Genomic DNA, 23,624 nt, shown 5'->3' on the forward strand with positions numbered 1-23,624 from the left:
CCATCTTGGGGCGGCGGGCAGCTGTCAGGGCGGCTGTCACGGCGCGCTGACGGACCGCTCCCGCAGGCGGCGCGGAACGGGGAGGGCCACGGCGCGGCGGCGGGGCGGCACCAGCCCTTCAGCGTCTACGTGGACGAGCCCGAAGAGGAGCGGCGGCGGCCCCAGAGAAAGAAGGAGCGGGATGAGGAGGCGGCGGACGCGCTGGGGCTGCGGGCCGCCCTCGGGACCGTGGGGGAGCGGCGGCCCCTGGCGCCCCTGGGCAACGCCATGGAGCTCAGCCTCGGTAAGCGGCGGCCCTGCCCCCTCGGCGCCCGGGGCGAGGGCCCAGCGTGCGGAATGCGGCGCCGGCGGCGGGCCGCGGCCTGCGGCTGCGGAACGGGGTTCGGGCGGGCGTCGCGGCCGGGAAGGGGCTCCCCGGCCCTTTCTTCTTAGCGGGGAGCGCGGGGCGCGGGCCGCTTCCTTCTTGAGCGATGCCGCGGCTTCCCCGGGCCTGCTCAGCCCCCCGCGTGGCCGCCGCCGGCCGGCTGGCGGGACCCCAGCGGCATTGTGCCAGCTGCAGGGGGTTCTGCCGGGCCCCGTGCTAACGCGGCTGTTGCCTTCCCCTCAGATTCCCCAAGTATCATGGATATCTCGATAACTTCGGAACCGGAAGAGAGAAGACCAAACGTTAACAATGTGCCAGATTACATCACCGATATCCACACGTACCTTAGGGAAATGGAGGTGAGATGCCACCTGCTCTCTTGTTTGCATGAGGGGCGTGTTTTGGGCTGAGTGCATCCGAGGACTAGTTACAGCTAGCTACAGTGACTGAAGTAAAGCTCGCTAGAAATAAGTAAGTTCCTTTGCTTCCTGCTGGGAAGTTGGCTGTGCTCTGCGCTGAGCACAACCTGGAAAGAAGATGACGCAAATATAAGTTTCTCAGTCCAGATTTACCATTGCTTACTTCTGACCTGTTAAAAACGTTCTAGATATGGTAAATGGAGTATAAGTGGCTGCTTCTCTACGGGCACCTAGTCCAAACTCAGTCTTGTCTGTCATCTGAACCTGCAGGTAAAATGCAAGCCTAAAATAGGCTACATGAAGAAGCAGCCTGACATCACCAACAACATGCGGGCTATTCTGGTGGACTGGCTGGTGGAAGTTGGAGAAGAGTACAAACTACAGAATGAAACTCTGCACTTAGCTGTAAATTACATTGACAGGTTTCTTTCTTCGATGTCTGTTTTGAGAGGAAAGCTTCAGCTTGTGGGTACTGCGGCTATGCTTCTTGCATCGTAAGTGAAATTTCTTAATTGAAAATTCCACCTGCTGGTTTTATATTGATGGAAATCACACAACTATCACAAGATAACCTGTAGTCGTTTTGTCTAGCAAGGCCTTCGTAATAGGTTAAAATGTATAAAAAATATAAAAGCTTAGCAGCTCACGTGAAACCCTGTGAGTGAGATTCTAGGCTGTCTTTGTAGATTGGCCTGATGTGAGGATTTCCAGATACAGGAGTGAAAGGCTTCTCTACAGTAATTAAGGCAATAGTAAGAAAGTGTATGAAGAGACGGCTTGGTTTTCTTCTGGAATTCCTGTAACTCTCAAGTCCCAGATTATTTAGTCCCAAAATTACACCGTTGGAACTCCAAATTCGGGTGATTCAAGACCTTCCAAACCGAGTGCAGTGAGCTTGCTCAGTCACTGTATCCAGCTACTTTGGAAGTCAGAACGTAATTTAGCATGCTGGTTTTTACAAAGCGTTGCTGGTTACCTGATTCTCTAGACCCTAACTATTTGCTTATGTTTCTCATGGCAGGAAGTTTGAGGAAATCTACCCCCCTGAAGTAGCAGAGTTTGTCTACATCACAGATGACACCTATAACAAGAAGCAAGTTCTGAGGATGGAGCACTTAATTTTGAAGGTTTTGTCATTTGATTTGGCAGCTCCGACGATCAACCAGTTCCTCACTCAGTATTTCCTGCATCAGCAGACAAATGCTAAAGTCGAGAGCTTATCGATGGTAAGGCTTACTAGCTCAGTCTGTGGAATGGTAGGGTTCTGTCATTATGAACGCACCTTACAAGAGCTCAATTTATATAGACGAGGTAAAGGACTTCTTAGGCTGGACTTTCCCATATCCTAGTATATTCAAATGTGTAATCTCTCTGGGAGACATCTGGCAGCCTCTAGAAGCAGTTCTGTACTTCTGAAAACAGCGGTCTCATTGCTGCTATTTGAGATATTCCATTACTGTTGCAGTCTAGTACTTGGCCCGTCTCAGCATGAATGCTTACTCAAAGCAGGCCCGACTGCTGAATTTTAGTTTGGAGTTTCTCTGCTGGGTATTTCCCTTGTTCCCGTCTAAAATTGCCACACGTGCACCTGCCCGCTCACTTTGGCAGAAAGGATTTTTGTTTTTCCCCTCAACAAGCACTGAGCTCTACCTCCAGAGGTCAGTTTCTCAGCAGAGCACAGACAGTGTCTCAGCTGAAGTTATCTTAAAGCCTAACTGTTTTGCAGCTATCAGAGTTCCTAAATGAAAGCCTTCGTCTCATTGTGCAAAGGTCAGACCAATAATTCTTCCTTCTTGATTTTAGATGCCTCTAAAGATGAAATACGTTGAAAAAGCATGCATGACAACAGTGCTGGATGCTAGCTAACAGTAGATGCTAAAAGAGAAATATTAGGGGGTATACTTCTCGTGTTCTGTTGCTGTTCTGTGACTCTCAGAGTCACAAGTGGTGGTATAGCATGCTTTCAAGTTTTCTGTGCCATTGCCTGCTTTAATATGTGTAAACTTTGTCTTGAGGAGTATCGGCATTAATCCAAAGGAACAAATCTGTGGGCCAAGTGTAAGTGGGAGCTGCTAAAAGCTGTTTCTGCAATTGATGGCAGGATTGGAAGCTGAAATTACTGTCTCAGTGAAGCTGCTTAAATGCTCTTCTACTTCTTTATGAAGCAGGTGATTCACTTTCTCTTGTCTCCCTTGCAGTATCTTGGAGAGCTGACTCTAATTGATGCTGATCCTTACTTGAAATACTTGCCATCAGTTATTGCTGCTGCAGCATTTCATCTAGCAGGCTATACAATCACTGGACAAACTTGGGTATGTAACGCTAAAACTTGAGCCTTTGCATACCTTTATGCATGCTTAGTGTATTCATAGCAAGTTCTGAATGCTGAGGCCTACGCTACTGAGTTTTGGGCTGCAGGAGCTGGCATCCCTTCCATACCAGTAAGCTGTTAATGAGGGGCTGCAGTATTTGAAAGATAGGGGTGTACATTTTTTGGGAAGGCAGAGGCGTCTATGGTTGCAGTGTGTTCTATTCATCCTCCTCAAAGCTGTAAACAGCTCAGGTGGGACGAGGGAGTGGGCAGAGAGCTGATATGGAGGCAAGGGCAAGGAATACTTCTGCCCTGTAAAGAATACAATAGTTCTCGGATTCCTGCAGATTCACGGGAACAGTTAAAATCTGGGCAGTGATTATTAAGTTGCTTTGCGCTTGAGATAATAAGACTGCCAGCATGCTGGGACAACACAGTTTCAACAGGAAGCTTGAAAACCTCCACCAGAGTGACATAAACGTGTTTCAGTGTTCCTCCTTTTTTGCTTTTTCCTCAGCCTGAATCTCTGTGCAAAGTGACAGGCTACACCCTTGAACACATTAAGCCTTGCCTCATGGACCTTCACAAGACCTACCTCAAAGCAGCACAACACACGCAACAGTCCATAAGGGAAAAGTACAAGAGCACAAAGTAAGTATCTACAGAGACGTGTGGTAAGCTGGTCTGTTATGCCTGAGCTTAACTGGGGCTGGGTGGGTTAACTTGGGAGGAGTCTGAAGCCGCACCAAAGCGGTGTAAGTGAAATGATTGAAGAGACCCTCAAGATCCTTGCACAGTGCTTTGTTGAACAACGTTTCATGTTCAGCGGGCCTGCCGTCGCTACCCAAACCCCTGCTTGAACCGTCAGGTAGAAACTGGAGGAATTGACTCGAAATTCCTACCATTGCTAGGCTGGAGAGTGGATGTAATGCTTCAAAAATTCCGTGTTGGCATGGTGGCTGACAAGCTCCAAAATATTTCCAGCTGGCTGTGCCTTGTAAGGAATGTGCTTTACTGCAGTATCCGTGTTCCTTTTTACAGCAGAGAGCACTTGAGCAAGATTACATCTTGCATCTTTTTTTTTTTCTTCCCTTCTCTAGGTACCATGCAGTATCGCTTATTGACCCACCAGAGACACTAGATTTGTAATAATCAAGAGACTTATCTTTTAAATAGGTAGATGTATATTACAAGGAAATGATGTACAGTTTTTAAACATGGTTCAAAGTTCTAGGTGTGATTACTCAGAATATTAATGCAGGTTTATATGAGCTTAATTCTGAAGTTAGTTTTATGTGGTTTTAATGTAAATCTTTTGTACATGGAATCTTCTTAAAATATGTAGCTATGTTTTTATAAGAATGTTCTCTTGAAGCACGGAATTAACCATGCAGACCAAGTGAAGTCTGAGACTGCTTATCTAATTATAGACTTAACAGTAATACTAGCAGTGCATTATTATCACAGGGCTTTTTCACCTTCCAAGTAAGAGAGACTTGAACTCCACAGTGGTATTTGTAGCATTTTTATACTCGGCTTAGATTAGGGGGACTTAGTATGGCTCAACAGCTATAATACTGGAAGAAACTGTATTGCTATGAGGAGAACACCTTGCTGAAATTGACTTTTGTGACACTCTCTGGGATGTGCCGGTTACTGGAAGCCCTGATTTCTCTTTAATGGATTGCCAGCTCTTCATCATTAAAGGTTCAATGCTCTGCTGCAGGAACTGCACAGCTGAAACTAGTAAACTACACACAGAAAGTGGTCTTACTATAGTTATTTTCTAGTCAAAGTGTAAAACTGATACTAATTTTAAACCCATGGAGTTCCCACTAATGCTTTAGCTTTCCCAACAGCCCAACGATGTAGTAAATAAACCTACAGCCTGCTTACCTCTTTAGGGGTGGTAGAACGATTATACTGCAGGAGAGTGAACTACTGCTCTGTGCCCTGGAGAGGAAACAATGTCTTCTGGTGTGAGTGGGCTACGTGCAGAATGGTACTAATTCTGTACATCCCTCTCACTTGGGAAGGATTCCTTCTGGGGCATGCAGCAAAAATGTAAACCAAGTGATCATATTTTTCCTTAGTTACTAGAATTGTTAAATGAAAATCTAGCATGTAAGTGTCATTTGATGAAATGGATGTCTGCCTTCAACCTGTATAAATGGAGTGATGCTCCCTGTACCTACTGTTCTTGATGTATGTAAAGAAGTGAATGCATGGAGGTGCTGAATTTAACTGAGCCATTTCCAGGTTGGCAAATAAACAAGTTTTACACCTGCTATTAGCAGTCTTGCCAATACCTTAAAATCACTACCTGGTAGTAATACCGGCTTAAATCAGCATTGTTTTTGATTCTTTTGGCAAGGGCTGCCCTATGAAACCTGTGCCCCTTAAACTTGAAGTTGATTCAACACTGGTTGTCTGCACACCTAGCAATATAAATTCTACATGTGTGTGAAGTGGTGGGTGTGGGCTATTTAAAAAAAAAAAAAAAGGAGAAAATTAAAAATCAGCAGCACTCTATCAAGCTGCCATCTAGCCATCTATGCATTACTGTGAGACCATTTACACATCTAGATTCAGTTACTAAAAGCTCACTGCTCTGTCCCACCCTGCTCTGTGTCTGAGCCCTCCATGAACCAACTCAAGTTACTAAACAATCTAGCCAAGCAGCTCATCCAGTCAAGGCAAAAGTATGCAATGCAGGCTGCTTTTTGGCTAATGATGTAAGCATTTCAGCATGTGCTTTGACTCTTACACATGTTCTAACGTTTAAAAAAGAGATATTTTCTTGGTCTGCTGTGTTCTTCAGTAGACTTCAATTAGTCTACTTTCAGTATCTTGCCACTGGAAAAGCTAAAACTAGTTGGGAAAGACTGCATAATATATCATGTGTAGTGCTTAGTATTTGAAATGCTCTACCCTTGCAGGAGAGGGAATATGTATATACAGGAACATGTGTGCCACAGTTGTGACATGAGCTGGTGACCTTGGAAGGTCAAATCAAAAAGCTGCATTGGTCAGTATCCTTTGAAGATAACAATGCTCTTTGTGAGAAACTGGCTTCTGCCTTCACCTTCTTGTGGCATCTGCTGGGTAACTTTCAAGACCACTAAGAAGCACAAACAGTGGAAGAGGAGTTAATTTTAGAGAAGCTTACCAATTATTTTCCGCAAAGAGTAGGTATCAATGAAGCGAATGGACATCAGTATTATAGTATTAATTTACTGCTTAATGAAATGTCCCCTTGCTGTTTTGAACGGAAGCCATGCTCTTATTGTTCCACAGTACAGAAAACAAATTCTGCCTTGCTCCATCAGCTTTGCTTCCAGCATCTAGTATCTGATATCGCTTCCTGTACAGCCTTAATAATGCCTTAGTCACAGGCTGGCATCTCTGCCTAGTATGACTGTGTTCCTCCGTGCTTGCTGACAGCTGCAGTAACATTCTTTTCCACCTTCTCATTCTCTAAAGCTAACATGGGGGAGATTCTAGCTCTCACCTGCATATTTTGATCAAAAAAATCCCAGGTTGTGCTGTACTACTGTTTTGCCTATCCACTGTGCCTTCTCCCCTTTTGAAATAAAGCCTCTGGGAATGGAGGGTGTAAGGTGTTAAACAGGAAAAGGAGATAAATAGTAGTGGCAAAGTTTACTATTTGTGTTCTTAAAAAAGTTGAAAGGCATGCTGGAGAAAAATAAACAATTTGTGTGCAGAGCGTGTTGCAGAAGAACCAATCTTCACTCATTTCTGTGCTCTACAGCAACTTCCCGGGGGAAAAACTGACACTAAGGAAATGCACTGGTTTAGCTCCTGGAGGAACAGGGCTTTGTGTTTGTCCCTTTCTGCTTTTCCTTAAAGCTTTGGTTGGCTGGGAGCAATTTTTTTTTTTTTTTTTTTTTTTTGTCCACCATTCATTTCTGAAAGTGATGCTGGGAAGTAGTATCTGTGACAGCTACTTCTCTGCTGTTTATATGTCATGTAAAACTAAGGTCACATGTAAAATAGTCCTACATTACTCTTGTAAATATGTGCGTGTTTCTAATTTACTTGGTTCTCAAAACAAAGCAGACAGGTTTGAGACATCCTCTGTTTTGCCAGATTTTAAATTTGGAGTCTCATTCTTTGAATGTAGTTCAAGAAGAATTCATGTCTGTGCATGTAATATTTAATTAAACTTGTCAAAAAACTACTGAGGTATGAGTTGCCTCTCTGTGGAAGTTCTACAGCCTCTTTTGTTCTGAGCAGAACTATGCATCACGTATGCGTCATTCGTGTTGGACTCGTGAGCGCTCTGCGCTGCAGATGGATGCCACCACACTTTCACTTACATGAACTTTTTTATTTTAAGCTGTATACAACAATTACATAAAATATACAAAGAAGCAGGACCACATTTGGGGTGGGAGGAAATAAAATTATCTACAAAAAACAAGTTCAGTAATAAAAAAGCCACATTCTGTGGCATTACTGAAGGGGATGGCTTTAACGAGAAGTTCTCTTCTTTCTCCTCTTTTTGTTAAATGCTTTCTTACTTGTACTTTCTTGTCTCAAGTTGGTCTGCGGTCTGAGAGTAAACAACACTGTTTATCAAATAACTGTACTAAGTAGTTCTATTTCAAAAGAACAGGGGCTTGTCATCTGTAACAGGACAACCACTCACTGTGCTCAGTGCAAAGTTCAGTTTCTAGAAAGGACTCTAAATACATGGCTAAAGTAAGGATACAACAGTGAAACGAACTTCCTTGAGATAAAACTTAAGATTAGCTGTAATGTAGCAGCTCATTCAAATTCACCTTTATGATCTCATTCCGTTTGGAGTGTTTAAGGCAAGTCAAATATCTGAAGAGCACCGGAGGCCTCGTGCCCCTGTGGTTGCACCACCCTCAGGCAGGTGCAGGTCTCACAGGTGCTCAGTGTGGTGGGGCTGTGCCCCAGCCAGCACTGCTGCTATGGAGCTGGACCAGTGGATTTTTAAGGAAAACACACTAACTTCTTACCCCATCACTCCTCATTTTATTGAAAGATGACTGCCTGAACTGGAGGCGGCCAGGTTGGATAGGGCCCTAGGCAACTTCATCTAGTGAGTGACAACCCTGCCCAGGGCAGGGGGTTGGACCTAGATGATTTTTAAGGTCCCTTCTAACCCAATCCTTTTGATGATTCTGTGATCTGTAACCATCTCAAATAGCTGAAGATCAGCCACAATGACTGGCCTTCGCAGAGAGGAGCAAACTAGCACAGATGTTGGCTTCCTCACTGCTTTATAATCCTCTTGATCAACCAAGGCCCTTCTTGGCATTGGCAAAGTTCTGAGCACAGGCCGTGAAGGTCCTGTTGTCAAGTATCCCTTACCAACTCCTTCCCCCCCCCTTAATTTCACATGATGTTTACCTTGTTTTCTTCGGTACTTCCTGTGGTTCCAGAATGACAACTTCTTCCTCTTCACTGTCAGACAGTACAATAGGTTCATCTAGAAAAAAAAAAAAAAAAACAATTAAAAACACAAACCCACATACTGATCCAATTTGTACGAACACCTTCTGTGACCAGAAACTGCAGCAGTTTTAAAGAGATGCTCAGAAGTGGAAAGACGGGCTTACAACTACTAGTGCTTAATCTGGAGCTCTTCAATATACTACAGAAAACAAGCTTTCTTTTGGAGAAAGCAGATGTATAGGTGAAGTGAAAATACCAAACGAGTATAACTTTCCTTTTGAAAGTGGCTACAATGGTTCTTTCATCCTATAACAATTTGCACTTAAAGTGATGTAACTAAACGTATGTGGTATCAAGATAAATACCTTTAGCTTCACTCAGCATACTTGTATCCTCTGTTTCTATTCTCTGGCATTCAAAAGCAGTGGCGCTGCTTTCACCTTCGTCCTCTGCTGCTTCTTCCCTCTCAGAATCTTCAAGGTCTCCCCAGGCATTCTCTATTCCTTCCCCAATTTGCGCTGTGCCGGGAGTGTGCAATATTGGTTTGGCAAAACTGTTAAGTTACGAAAATCTTGGAGTTAGCTAGTAATTCCGTTGTATCCTTAAGGCAAAATAGTTGATTTTTAGCAGTAACTTTTCTCCCCCGGCCTTCAATGAGAGTTAGGAAAGAGTACTCCTTCTCCAAATAATGTAACAACCAGTTACTTCAGCCCTGTTTTGCACTTTATGTTAAGAATTAAGGTAGCTAAAAGCAGCTAGAGCCAAAAATCAATGTAACGTTGATGTTTCCTCTGAAGGCTATGAAGCTACCCTGAGCCATCAGATAGCTTGGGTGTTCTAGTAGCTTCTAGTAGGGCTAATGCAGATAGCGAGAAGACTTTTTTTTTTTTCCCCTGAAATAATAAATAGAAAACATACACTTCTGAAGGAGGGTCAGCTTTAGTTATGATTTCTTCTGCTTGTTCTTCCACATTGTTGGTATCTACAGGAGCACTGTCCATTTTGAAGGCAGTGATCTTTTGATTTGGTATAGATTCTGCGAAGCCAAACTTCCCACCTTCTTTCCTAGTCATTCAACAACAGGCATTATTTCAGGATATTTCACATTTATGAATATTTCAAGTTCAAGTATGGAAATACTTGCTATTTTAAATGATTACAAACAGAAACAACTTGCTGTTCTTATTACAAACTGGCATTAACTTTTAAATTATTTTCCTTTCCCAAAAAACTCACCTAACTTTCTGGTCGTTCTCCAAAGCTTTCTGAATTAGTTCTGTTATTTCTGCAACCTTAACAGCTGTTATTTTACTGCATCTCAGAACCTGTTACATATACAATAACAGTTTAGAATCATGAAAACAAGGCTTTTTAAAAGAGAACCGTAGAACAGACCATAGGAGTAATAGATACTTAAAAGCTGGTATCTAAGTACAAGATGAGATGGTGCAACAGGTTAATACCCATCTGTTCATGGAAGCACAGTCTGAGTTCATTTACAGCCAAATCATAAAGAAAAAAGGTGCATATCAATGTTCCTTTTCTATCTCTCTTCTCCAGCACAATTCAGAGCAGCACGCTCTTCTGCTGTGTCCAAAAATACTTAATCTTTTCCAATGAAATCAGACAGGTAATTGTTTTCTTAGCTTCAAAACATTAAGAATATTACATTATCAAGATCACAGCCCAGGAAGTATTTTACATCTGAGAGAAACACTGGTCAAGGAAAACATTTACCTGATCCTTTAATAGCATAATCCCTCCACTGGACTGGATGGTACAAATTTCACGATGTTTATTCATGGCAATTACAAGGAGGCCATCCATTACACGTTCCTCTCGTTCATTTGGATCCACCAACAAATATGTCCTAGAACCAGGTTTTTAACATAAGATGACAACAGAAGTTTGAGGCTGACCTTGACTCCCCCAGTAAAATTCTCTGCACATCTGTGAAAGCTGCTAGCTACTTACACACTGTGCAGAACACATATGAATGTGTTAAGAAATCTTTCTGTCAGCATGAGTATTCACAACTTTATGTAACAACAATTTTGCAGAACTGACACTAAGTTGTTTCTGCCAAGAAAGACTTGAAAAAAAACTTACCCCTGCTGGAAGAAGGCAAAACTGACACAAATAGGCATGTGGTGGATGCTCAGGGGCACAGGGTCACGCTCCTCAGGAGAGTACTTAGAAAAGAATTGGTCCAGAAGACAATTATTTATGAAATTCTGTTTTAAAAGGATGTACTGTACAAGAGATGTTTAGAGAAATAGAAAGCAAACAAATGGCTAGTCACCGAAATATTAACAAAAAAAACCCTTTTTGTTCTCCTTGTACAATACTTTCCATTTACTACTTTAAAGGTAAACACGGAATATTCCCATAAATTGAAAATGAAATAATCTTACGCTCAGCAGGCTTGCTTCACTATCCTCTAACATTTTGAATAGGCGCACATATATCCTAAAACTCTTTAAGTATCTTGAGCTTATCTGCTTACATTAGTATTTAATTCCTCCCTTTTATAAACCAACAGCTACCTACAGTATGAGGGTTACTGCAACCTGGTATGACTTACCACTGTTACTTCTTTTCCTTGCACAGAAACATCTGGTCTGCGAAAATGGCACAGGGCCACGATTCCTGCTATGCTAGCAGCATCAATAATGTTACCATCATGATTTAACAGGTGCAGGTCCACACGAATTTGCCAGACCTGAGGAAAAACATGCATAACTGCTTGGTAATGTGTAACATGATTCCACAGAAGTGGAATCATGTTACACACTTTTCCAAGACACTTCCAGTTTTTGAATCATAAAAAGGAGCAGCTTGTATTCCGCACATATTTGCTTAAGAAGTTAGAATGAAAAACCTTGGTATATTCAAGGTACCAGTGCGCTAAACGCCGGTTAATTTTGACAGAGTAAACAGCAGTTAAGAACAATTTAAGCTTTGTTTTGCAAAGAAATATGTTCAAGTGCATAGGTCCCAACTATGTCAAAAGCCTGTGTAGACAGTTAAAAATACCCATAAAATGAGAAAAATATACTCGTCAAAACTTCTAGTATTCAAAACAAGACAGACCACCTGAAAAACTGACTTTAAGTTGAAAAATCAAGAAATATGTTTAAATACGTTAAATATGTTTAAATTCAAGAAACGTGTGGATGTTGTAAGGATGTTGTAAAGGACACGGTTTAATGGAAAAATATTGGTGGTAGGCAGATGGTCGGACTGGATGATCTTGGGTCTTTTCCAACCTTGGCAATTCTATGAAATAATTTGAAATTAGAAGTTTTTCCCTACCTTTTCACCAGCAACAACGCAGAGAGACTCAGTATCTATACATTTGGAATTTCTCAGGCATCGTTCTATGAGTCTGTTCAGTTTCACCAATAACTCAGATTGCCTGTTCAAACAAAATTAACCCAAATTAAACCTGATTATCCTACACACTTGTGCGTGTCAAAACAGTGGTTCCTATGTCATCCTCGCTTAGACTTTGTAAGAAAGCTACATACCTGCCAGGCTCAAAGCCAGGTGCGGCCATCGGTGAGAGCTCAAGGTTACAGAAAAGTATACCTTCTGTAGCCCGATTTGGCTTCGGGGGAACAAGTTCACATGAGACCTGCCCAAGCACCCTGCAGAAGGAAACAGACGGCGAGGCTACAAAGTTTAGCAGGAAAACACCTAGCAGTGGAAACAAAAGACATACAAAAGAAAAACCCAAGTGCATGCTTTTTTGACGCATTTCCCAATGTTCAACCCAAGTTTCTCACTCAAGTCCTGTATTTAAATGCTAGTCAAAAAATGTAAAGAACTACGTGTAGAAATCAGAACGTTCTCCTAATGTGTAGAATTAAAACCAGTCTCAAAACAGTGGAGAACTGGTATCTGGAGTACGGTGCCCAGGCCCAGGGCCCCAGCACAGAGAGGATGTAGTTGCTGGAGTGGGCCAGTGGAGGACCACGACGATGATCACTGGACCGGAGCACCTCTCCAATGAAGGCAGGCTGAGGGGAAAAAGAGAAGGCTCTACGGAGGCCTCACTGCAACCTTCCAATACTTGAGAGGAGCTTATAAACGCGACAGGGACCGACCGTCTACTCGGTCTGATAGCGACGGGACAAGGGGAACAGCTTTAAAGTAAAAGCGGGGAGATCCAGGTTAGATGCTAGAAGTACATTCTTCACTCGGAGGACGGTGAGGCGCTGGCACGGGCTGCCCAGAGAGCTGTGGGCGCCCCATCCCCGGAGACTGCAGCGCGCGTTCCTCCCGCCAGCCGGCCGCTCCCCGGGGCCTGCCGTGCCCACCTGGTCTTCCCCAGCTCCACCACGCAGCAGCCACGCTCGGGCCCGAAGGAGATGCGCACATTGCGGTAGTCGTAGCACTGCCGCCCGTCCAGCCGCTGCGGGGACACACACAGACACACACACACACACGCACACGGGGTGGTCACCGCACCACGCCGGGCCGGAGGCGGCCGCAACGAGCGGCCGCGCTGTCCCACACGTGACGCGGGGAGAGGTCAGGGGAGGGTACAAGGAAAAGCGTCCGGCGCCGCACCTTCCTCTCCTGGATGGCGCGCAGCAAGAAGCGCCGCTCGCAGTTCGACAGCGGCGTCTCCTTCATGGCGGAGCGCGGCAGCACGCACGGCGCGAGCTCGACCCGTTGGCAGCGCGCTGTGCTTACGTCATCAGCACACTGCGGCGGAGGATGGAAGTAGTGCGCAAGCGCTGGGCTTCAACCTCCCGCCTCGAGCCGCCTCATGACCGGGTGCAGCCAACGGGCGCCCCCTAGCGGTGGGAGGACGCGAGTTACTTTGGTGAAGGCGTGCCTGCAAACGGGCCGCCCGTCAGGGAAATCAGCTGGAATCAAAACCCTTCCTATCAGAACACAATCAGTCTTTTCTCACAGAGAATTGTTGAGACATCTCAATTATGATATCTTTTATCTTTCTGAACCTTATTAACATGCTTAAGAAATTGTAGTGCAAACAAAAATACTTCAGAAACGTGAAGTTTCTGTGAGCAGGGACAAGTGTTGCCAGACTTTCTGTGCTGGTTTTAAATTTTCAGAATAGCATACATGAGTATCATCAAAAATATTTAGTCGAAAAGAATATTGGCATAAGTCTGCAAAGGCCATGTTGCTCTGTGGACAAAATTAAGTAAATAGTTTTATCAAATGGTACAACACTTACCATAAGGAACAAAATGATTTAACACTTGCAGCTTTGGAGTAAGAGTCTCTCTCATTGCTGCTATATGGCTGATTATCATAGAATCATAGAGTCATTAAGGTTGGAAAGACCACTAAGATCATTTAGTCCAGCCACCAACCCATGCCCTGTGACTGCTCCAGATCACGTCCCCTCGGCACCACATCCATCTGTTTCTTGAACACCTCCAGGGACAGTGACTCCACCAGCTCCCTGGGCAGCCTGTTTCAATGCACCACCTTTCTTTTGGAGAAGAAATTTTTCCTAATACCCAACCCAAACCCCTGGTGCAACTTGAGGCCATTCCTTCTTGTCCTATCACTGTTACCCAGAAGAGGCTGATTCCACCTCACCACAAACTCCTTCTGGGTTGCTGTAGAGACCAATAAGGTCTTCCCTGAGCCTCCTGTTCTCCAGACTGAACAACCCCAGCCCCCTCAGCCACCCCCCATAAGAGTTGTGCTCCACATCCCTCACGAACTTCATTGCCCTTCTCTGGGCATGCTCCAGGGCCTCAATATCCTTCTTGTAGTGAGGGGCCCAAAACTAAACACAGTACTCAAGGGGCAGCCTCACCAGGGCTGAGTGCAAAGGGACAATCACCTCCCTGCTCCCATTTGCTGCACTATTTCTGATACAAGCCAGGATGCCGCTGGCATACTGCTGGCTCATGTTCAGCCGACTGTCAACTAACATCCCCAAATCTGTTTTCTTCCATGCAGCTTTCCAGCATCTCTGCCCCAAACCTGTAGTGTAACATGGAGTTGTTGTAACTGAAATTCAGGACCTGTCACTTGGTCTTGTTGAAGCTCATAACACTGGCCTCAGCCCACTGATCCAGACCATCCAAATCCCTCTGTAGGGCCTTCCGACAGTCAGGCAAATTGACACTGCCTCTCAGCTTGGTGTCATCTGCAAATTTACTGAGGGTGCACTCAATCCCCTTGTCCAGATTGTCAGTAAAGCTACTAAACAGGTTGGGCCCCGGTACTGACTTCTGGGGAACAACACTAGTGACTGATCGCCAGCCGGATTTTGCTCTATTCACCACCACTTTCTGGGTCACTGAATTTTCCTTGGGGTTTGACTGACAGTCCTTAGCTGGAAACTCTGGTTTTGTTTGTTTGTTTTCATTGCTTGTTTAAATTTAGTGATGGTATTTGCTAGTAAACTCTTGGGCTTAAATTTTGGCAGTTTTGCAACACTTCCAGTAGGACTAAGATTGCTCCATATTAGTTGCCCTAAGTCTTGCTGCGCGTAGACTGCTGCAGCTTTTTACATGATGAGTAGTACTTAGGTACCGATGACTTGTGAACACTTATTGTTTGATAAGAAGGAAATTGTTTTCTAGGAGTTAGTATCAGTAGAGCTAATTTCTAACTGATGTGCAATTGGGTAGCTTATACACACCTAGTGTTTCTAAATCACTGGAGTATACTTTGAGTTGTTTCTTATTACCAGAAAGCTGAATAACAAAAGATAGTCTTACAAAATACTGGGATGTAATGGAAAGCTTCACATTTTGAATATCTAAACTTTTTGCTCAGTATGTAAATTACTTACTGTAATTTCTTTCATTTACTTTACTTAGTAAGTAGAATTTACTTACTTAGAAGTGAAGTTTCTAAGAATTCTACTTACTAGATTTCTACTTACTAGAAATGAAGTTTCTAGTAAGAATTTACTTACTGTAAATTCTTTTATTTCACAGATATATTTCCTCTGTTTTACTGAAGCCTTCCACAGAAGCTCATTACAAATTTCAGACATTCAGATGTATTGAAGATGTATTTGGTTTGTATGTTCAAGTAAACCCTAGCTAAACCCTCAAAATTCCTTGTCTTCTTTGAATACTTCTTACATCTTTTGTGTGCTCTCAGTTTGCATTTGTCAGTATATATATGAGGAGTACATTTTGATGCATGTTATGAGTGGGAAGCAGGATTGTGAAAAATTTCTTTTATTTTATAGTACAAAAAGAGACCTGGAGTCTTTTTACTTCTCACCAGAACTTTGCTTGGCAATGCCTTTGAGTTCTCTCTCTAAAAAAATGAGGTAATCAGACTTTGCTACTATTACCTTTTTATTACTCTGTGTGTAGGGTTGTAATAGTAGTGTTCCAGAATACCATTATGATCATGAATTTGATCTTTTATTTGGCTAACTACTAGGGAAAATGAATGTGAAATGGCTGTACTCACTGTCTTTAAGGAAAGTGCTAGAAAAACAGCTTCTTGTAACATGGTCCATTTACTGCGTATTAGGAAATTATCCCCATCTTAAATCAAATTAGCTCTGCTATTAGCTATCTCTGATCTCTATTAGAAGATCAGAGATAACTAGCTTGTCTGAAAAAAAAAAAACATTAAGTCTTCTGAGAACTATTTTTTTCTAGGAGTGGGATACATGCATTACATTCTCTAAGAGAGATGTATGAGAATATAAGTGTAGCAGAAATGCTGAGTCACAGCTTGAACCAGTGACTGAGCACCTGGTGGGAAGGCAGGGCCAACCCAGGGGAGCTCAGCTGCATGCAATGCACCTGAGTGACCAGAAGGGGTAGAGCCGGGATCCACCCCTTCCCAGACCTCATCTAAGGGTTGGCAGTAGAGGCAAGGATATCTTGCTGGAGTTCCCTGTGTACCTGAGGCCTTTTAAGGATAAGTAGATTTTTTTTTCTTTTGTTTCTGTGTCTACAGGTGCTGCACTTCGGCTTATCCTTGCTTGTTGTAGCCTAGGACTTTGCTATGCCACTTTTGTTGCTGTGCGTTCTATCACATTATAGTATTACACTTGGTGAGCCAGCCAGATACTGAAGTTCATCAAGTCCAGCCCCTTGCAGGGTCACATGAAGCAGGTTGCTCGTGTTTGTATCCAGTCTGGTTTTTAATATACCCAAGCAAAGAGGTTCTGTAGCCTTGCTGTGCAATCTATTGTACTGTTGACTACCATCACAGCAAGAAAGGTTTTTCCTTATGTTTAAATAGAATTTCCTGTATTTCTCTTTGGGTCCTATGGTTCTTGGCCTGTCACTGGGCACTACTGTCTAGAGTCTGGTTCTGTCTTTTTTATTCCTTCTCAACAGGTGTTTAAACAGATTGGTAAGCCTCCCTGAGCCTTTTCTTTTCCAGGCTGAATGATACCAGTTCTCCTAGCCTTTTCTCATGTGTCCAAACCATTGACCATCCGGGTGGTCCTGTGCTAGATGCTCTCCGGTATGTCTGTGCCTCTGGTACAGGGGAGCCTGGAGCTAGATTCAGTACTCCAGATGTGGCCTCACAGTGCTGAGCAAAGGGAAGGATCATCTCTCTCTGCTCAAGTCTCCTATGAGGGGACCTAGGCTATTAGTTTAATCCTGTCAAGTTGTTGTGCTTCATTTAAATAAGTTATCATATTCTTCAGAATCTGAATTGTGTGTATATTCAAAGGTAATGATATTTGTGATAGGAGCACTATGAAGCATTTTTATCTGGCTTGCACTACTCAAGTGGCTGAGTAGAAAAGAACTAGATTTACTTCTTGATGTACGCATGTATTTTGGTTCTAAGTTCAGTTTAAAAGGCCATTCAGTAAATCCACAATATCAGTGAGATTGCACAGGCATCACTATAGACCTGATCTGGCAGCCAGCTGGATTGTTAATGGTGATGATATGCAATATGGAGAGATCCTAATCTGAATTGCAGAATCTCCATTCAGTTTGGAATGCTGACAGCTCACAAGCAGCAGAAAACTTCCTCATGGAACACTTCATATGAAAAGTAGTGGGACATATGGTCTTACTGTGCCATTTTGACAGCTTAAATTAAGATAAAATGAACACAGAAAACAACAAAAAACTCACCCACTTTCTATGGAATAACAGGTAGTATCAGTACCTGGACCATACAGGCACTGGAAGACTAAATTTGCATGCAGGGAAGTCTTTCTCAGAAGTCATATCTTGGTTGATTAAAATGCTACAGACATTGAAGTATACACTTCTCTTCAATGTGTAGTCTTCACTTTTATTGAAGTAGCCCAAATTAAATCAACTTACCTTGCTATTTCTTTCCACCTTTTCCTTTTTTTTTTTTTTTTTTTGGGGGGGGGGGGGGAAGTATAACTCACTAGACAAGAGTAATGTTGATGAATGCTATCAGGAAAAAAATAACATTTTTCTTAATAGAGCAGTGAGACCGTCTGCGTTTTCAGAAGAAATGGACTCTAAAGATCTGACCTTGATATTTACGTCTTTGATTCACAGGAATAGTTCCTTTTTTATTTACACTGGTTTAAATAAGTGCAACTTATAGCTCAAGTACTTACTACCAGCTGTATTTGGAGTCACTGGTATTAGTGCTCCAGGTGTGAAAATTGAACCTACAGTGTTTGTATTGATGTCAACCACAGTGGGCAAGCAATTGAATTTAAGCAGTTTTCAGCTTAGCTTAATTCTCATAGCTTCTGTGGAAGAAGTGATAGAGTTGAATTTCACACTTAAATGGGTGTTCTATGCATGAGTAATGCAGCAGTTCAGATATTTAACAGGAAATATCAAGGCTTCCTTGGGTATCTTAGCTGTCACTGTGTTATTGATTCAGCATTTTGCTTATCTTGGTAAAGATAAATGAATCAGTTTTACTTGGTTCTCATTCACTAGCACTGTTTTGTTATAATTGCTGGATTTGCAGAGAAAGATAATGCTTAAGATCTCTTATAACATTTTTTGAAGAGTATATATTGTCTACCACTGGGAAGGAATTGAAATCTGGAAATGAGTGCATTGCTCAACAAGTCATTCACATTAGCTAAAATGTACTAATCTTGCAAGTTACATGAACAGTGGAATTTTTGCAATAAGTGGTTACTCAGTAGGGCAGTCAAATGAAAACCAGTTTTGTGAAGCATTTTTGTTTCAAAATAAACATCTTTCATGAAATTTCCTTCAGTTACTAACCTACTAAAAACAACCTTGGAGGGGTTTGTTGGATCTTTCTAAACCATTTTACTTTATATTGATTACAGAAATGTCAACAGAGGCATATGCTGAGAATTTTTCCTGGGAGTAGAGTAGGGAAAATTCTGATCCTGGGCCTCCAGGCTAACTGTCTTGTGCTTTGCTCTGTCAGGCTGCAGGCAAAGTGCCCTTTGCCATCATGTCTCTTAACAGAGGTGAGCAACTGGGTGAGAGACTGAGGAGTTGCAGTATTGTTCCTTAGCAAATCACAACCGTAACTTTTTTCAAAATGAGTTTTTATAACAATTTATATAAAATTGTTTTTTTAAAGGAGTTGCATTTGTGGCACAAAAGACATTCAACAGTACTGTGAATCATTTGTATTATGTTTTATTGCACCAATCCACATTCTGTCAGAAACATTTCCAGAAGTGCTAATTACTTTTACTGCGTTGGAATGGCAAGGTGGATTTTTGCTTCCAGTATTGATCTTGTTCAATATTACTACACTGTGGCATTAGTAGTGAACTTCAGGAGGAGCTGGAGATGGTTCCATGGGGTTGGCATCCCTCCTGTGCAGAAACTAAGGTGTGTGCAGGATGGAAATCGGCTTTCTCATTTGACTCACACCATAATCTTTGCATAAAGTCTGCTGTGTAGATTTTGTGCCTGTATGTAAGGAAGGGTAAAGATTTCATGCACATGTTAAGGAGGCATCAAATCATATAGCACTGGAAAAATGAAGCAAGCCACAGAGATAAGGTCAACATCATTGGTTAATGAAATAGAAGTTGAGCTAATTCACAATTTCTTCAATGTTTCTGTGCAATAAAAAGCAGTTACAATTGTAATCAGGTAATAGATACTGTAGGTATTTGAAACCAGGAAGAAAACCCATAAATGTATTACACTGCGGAGTAAATAAATGAGTGAATAAATCACAGGTGCTCAGGCTGAACAGGAATTCTCAATAAGAAGAGCCTAATGATCTATTATGCTCACATAGAAGTGTTTCTTCATTTGAGATGAATGCTCTGTAGACAGAAGATCTTGAATTGGATTGTCTTACCAAACAGAACCATGAGTGAAAATCACATTTGAGAACTGAAGAAAAAAACAATCCGCATCTGAATCTCAGAATCTTGACTGCAAGCTTCCAACAACTGCATTTTCTGGCCTTGTAGAAATAAGTAAATATTTGATCTTCTCTTTTCTTGGTATCCTTAGCTGTTATGTGCCCATACTGCCTAGCTGCAAGCCCTGCTCTCCTCTGTCTCCAGTGTACACATTTACACATGTATGCACAACACGATGGATATGGTATTTCAGTGCACAGAATTGCTGGGAGGCAATAACTTGCTTTTGTAAGAACCTCTGAGAGCTTTACTAGATGCAGTTCCTCTGGAATGGGAGGGTAGGTAACCATGGTGTGCAGTGCAGCCTACAGAAATAAAACCTGAGCAGTGCAGCCTGCTGCCCAGCTTGGTGCAGCAAGGCGCTGAGTATGCTGGCCCTGATCCAGAAAAACACTTAAACAAGTTATTTATCTGAAGCACAGTTGTAAGCACATTTGTTCCTTACTTCTTAGATGGAAGGTGTCACAGCTTGTGCACAACTAAAATTTAGGAACGTAGTTATATGTTAAAGTCATTTTGTTTCAGAAACGGTCCTGGAACAGTCACCAAATCATTTAAGTACTAGCTGAATATAAGCTGGTAATAACTTCTGTTCTATCTACCCATTGGATGTTTATTTTACTCATCTTTCATAGGCTAGATCATTTGAGCACCCCCCAGAACTTTCTTGCCATTTCAGCCCTCGCATAATCTGCTGATTTACGAAAGAAGTTTTTTGCACGTAAGAAAGAGTCCCACCCAAAGTTCAGACCCCATAGCTCTTGCAGTCCCTTTGGGAAAGTGGGAAGTATTTGCAGGGCTGGATTCTAGACCAGCCACAGAGTTGGAGGAAAGGAAGTGATATCCCTTCTTTCTTGCTGATGCCACCTGTATCTCTGCTCTTTTCCAGAGACTGACCTGAAATGGCTGAAGTGCTGTCCTGCCACCATGTAAGTGTGCTTAATTAATCTGCAATTTTGAGTCTCAGCACAATAGCTAAATACCAAGAGGCCTGCCATCTCTACATCTTGCAGTTTGTCAGTCTGAGCCACAGAGGTAAGCACTTCAGTTTGGCACTCTGAGCAAATTGCATTCTTGAATTTATTGATAAAAGTGCATAGTGGAAAGCAGTTACAAAGTTTAAAGAGTCACGTTAAGCTGAAATTGTTACAGCTGGCATGGAAGGCTCTGAACACATAAAAACAAGTCTGCATAAAGATTGTTGCGTTGTTCAAGATTTTAGAAGCATCTTCAAATTCAAAGGAGCCTGATACTTCTTTACATCAAATCTGCATGAGAGCAACTTTTGGTCATTTTGAAAAATAACAAATGTCTGTGATGAAGTGAAACTATTGTACACTTTCACATAGAGTAGGCAAAAATAAATTTAAATGGTTTATGAGCACTTGCTCATAAACTGGTCTTGAATAATACTTGCCAGAAACATTGGGTTAAACACTGGATTTTTAGCTTCAACGGAATAAACGACAAGGAGCGTGACTATTGATTTGGATTTTATTTTCCTATGGGAAAAGAAGACAAAAAATGTTTACTGATATTACATGTGTCTTACCCACATATCAACACTCCCACAACAGAGGAAATCCAGTTCTGAAAAGCTTATAGGTCACAGCTAGAACAGTGTGTCTTGATGTAATTACAGGAGAGGTGCTATCTGTTCCAGATTAAGCGGGGTAAATAATAAACAAGCAAGTTAAACCATGAAATAAAAGCTGTTTTTTTTATTAGTTCTCCTGCTTATTCAGCTTCCCTGTATCTATTACAACCAGAAGTTAATCTTGACCATGTAGTTACTTGAAGCACTGAAAGTCATCACTTTTTTCAAACAAGTCTTTTTGTTGCTCTGTATGGACAACCTCTTCTGACAGTAATTAATCTTTATACTAAAATCACAGAATCATAGGATATCCTGAGTTGGAAGGGACCTGTAAGGATCATCGAATCCAGCTCCTGGCTCCACACAGGACCACCTAAATCCTTCCATTAAAACAGAAGATATGTTTCTGAAGATGTATGGATATGCGTCTCATATTTACAAACGTGTCTTAAAGCATGGTCATTGCTGAAGTGTAAAAGCATGTTTCAGAAATACCTGCTGCCGTGTAGCACAGCCACCTGGAAAGTGTTGTATCGCCAGTGTCTGTCGTCCAGGAGCTCTTGCTGGCCTGATCAAATGAATGGCCTGTGCATATCAAATACAAGTGTTAGTTCTGCCCTATTTTCCTAAGATACTAATTCTCAATTCCTTGTGAAGAAATGCTAATAAAAAAATAGTGTTCTGAGTAGGTCAGTTCCTCATTGGTAATATAAGCGGAAAAAGGAGAGATTGGATTATTGAGACTGAGAATGCAGAGCAGAAATATGCAAGCACTGGAGAGTGATGGATACCGGTGGCTCTCCTTGTTCCACCAGGTAATATCTGTTACAGTATTAATGATGTTAGAATGAAGTTTTGCTACTTCAAGAAAGGGTGAATAATCATTTCCCCAAATTGCTTTAAATTGTGTATTAAACATTGTTATTGACTATTGTGACAAAGGTCCAATGAAGATTGAGTGTAAAATGGTAACTCAATACAAGGTTACCTGATTGGTTCTAACATACGCTGATGCCATGTGCATATTTAAGATTTTGGGGGGCTTTATGAAGTAAAATTGATGCATTTATTTTACATCTTACTTCAGGAACTCAAACGCTCACTCTGGTCCTGACAAAATCTGGAATATATGCAGCAGTGCCCATGTTCACTCTGTTAATTTTCAGTTCTGGTTATTGTAAATCCCCGGAAGCACTGGGGATGTGACTTTAGCTAAGATCGGTTGTGTAAGCAAGCAGACAGGTGGTGCCCAAAACATGCATGGAGGGTTTTCTCTGAGGAGCATGGCAAGCTGACAGCTCTCCACCCCTTCACCTCACCTGTCCTCCTGGAGCAGAGGGATGCCACGGGCTGCGAGCTTTGGATGTTTGATTTGGGAGGCGTTTGATTTGGGAGACATCTGATTGTTTCTCACTTGGTGCCGCTGTCCCTAGGGGAACCGGTGCTGCATGAGTGCCATCTGAGCTGCCTACTCGGCTTGAAGGCCGGCAGTGCTCACGCTGGAGGCAGTCAGGGATAGAGGTGGTGGACGTGCCAGTTGATGCCGTGCTGCAGCAGCTCCTCAGTGACCTATCTGAGAGCTGAACACTCTGCCCTGGGTGGCTCCTGCACTCATCTCCGACCTAACTCTGCTGTGTCCTGGGCTCTGGGGGCAGCACCTCTACCACCGGACTGACACGTGGTAGTGATACAGAGTGAAGGGCAGCTGTGTTGGGTTTGTTTTATTTTGTTTTGTTTGTTTTAAATCAGAAATTGGGATGAGGCCATTACAGTTATACTCGTCATCAAAATCAGAACCGAGCAGTCAAAATTCAGAGGAACCCTTCTACTTCAGTGGCGGCGCTTTCGCTCCTGGCCCAGCGGCTGGTTCTTACGCGTCTTCAAGGAGAGAGACGTTTTCAGATGCCAGGCAAGTTCGGAGCCGGGGACTCTATCTGCGCGTGGGACGCTCGGCCTGGCAGCGGCCCCCCCGCCGCTCTCGGAGCAAGCAGCGAGCGTCGCTCCCGCCACAGACCCCGCAGCGCAGCCCGCACCGCCGAGCTGCCCGCTGGCGACGGGACCCCGCCGGCAGCCCCTCTCCGCCCAGGGGAGGAGGCTCCGGGAGCGGGTAGCCGAGCCGCGGGCGGCATGGAGCGGGAGCTCGACCTGCTGCTTTACCTGGCGCTCTTCTTCCTCCTCCT

The 23,624-nt window shown here is 43.0% G+C and overlaps 2 protein-coding genes across 4 annotated transcripts in view; one reads left to right on the forward strand and one right to left on the reverse strand.

Annotated features, from left to right (window-relative positions):
- CCNA2 (cyclin A2) overlaps positions 1-7,295 on the forward strand; it is a 7,555-nt gene extending 260 nt beyond the window's left edge. The window contains exons 2-8 of one of the 2 annotated variants that reach the window (XM_021394166.1): positions 38-283; positions 608-723; positions 1,054-1,277; positions 1,805-2,009; positions 2,982-3,095; positions 3,612-3,745; positions 4,195-7,295. In XM_021394166.1, the coding sequence (XP_021249841.1) occupies positions 38-283; positions 608-723; positions 1,054-1,277; positions 1,805-2,009; positions 2,982-3,095; positions 3,612-3,745; positions 4,195-4,243 (1,088 nt within the window). In that variant the 3' untranslated portion in view covers positions 4,244-7,295. Of the gene's footprint in view, positions 1-16; positions 284-607; positions 724-1,053; positions 1,278-1,804; positions 2,010-2,981; positions 3,096-3,611; positions 3,746-4,194 lie in introns of those variants that run through there. The other variant, XM_021394165.1, reaches the window with a different exon arrangement.
- Positions 7,431-13,277, reverse strand: EXOSC9 (exosome component 9). 2 transcript variants are annotated; one of them, XM_021394162.1, is made up of 12 exons: positions 13,118-13,277; positions 12,865-12,959; positions 12,073-12,192; positions 11,858-11,960; positions 11,127-11,264; positions 10,652-10,734; positions 10,280-10,412; positions 9,779-9,867; positions 9,461-9,607; positions 8,908-9,095; positions 8,498-8,576; positions 7,431-7,670 (listed from the first exon to the last, which is right to left on the reverse strand). In XM_021394162.1, the coding sequence occupies exons 1-12, from the start codon at positions 13,181-13,183 to the stop codon at positions 7,589-7,591; spliced, it is 1,323 nt and encodes a 440-aa protein (XP_021249837.1). In that variant the 5' UTR covers positions 13,184-13,277; the 3' UTR covers positions 7,431-7,588. The 2 variants fall into 2 exon arrangements, with proteins under 2 accessions (XP_021249837.1, XP_021249838.1); XM_021394163.1 differs by lacking the exon at positions 12,865-12,959 and having other exon boundaries at positions 13,118-13,256.

The sequence above is a fragment of the Numida meleagris genome, chromosome 4 (genome assembly GCF_002078875.1).
Source record: "Numida meleagris isolate 19003 breed g44 Domestic line chromosome 4, NumMel1.0, whole genome shotgun sequence".
Taxonomy (NCBI): Eukaryota; Metazoa; Chordata; class Aves; order Galliformes; family Numididae; genus Numida; species Numida meleagris.

Excerpts from the sequence above, each read along its gene's own strand:
- EXOSC9 (XM_021394162.1), bottom strand. The coding sequence starts at position 13,183 with ATGAAGGAGACGCCGCTGTCGAACTGCGAGCGGCGCTTCTTGCTGCGC. Across the intron at positions 11,265-11,857 it reads GCGTTGTTGCTGGTGAAAAG|GTCTGGCAAATTCGTGTGGA; the intron begins GTAGGGAAAAAC and ends GTTTTTCCTCAG. Across the intron at positions 9,096-9,460 it reads GCTGACCCTCCTTCAGAAGT|TTTTGCCAAACCAATATTGC; the intron begins GTATGTTTTCTA and ends GTAACTTAACAG.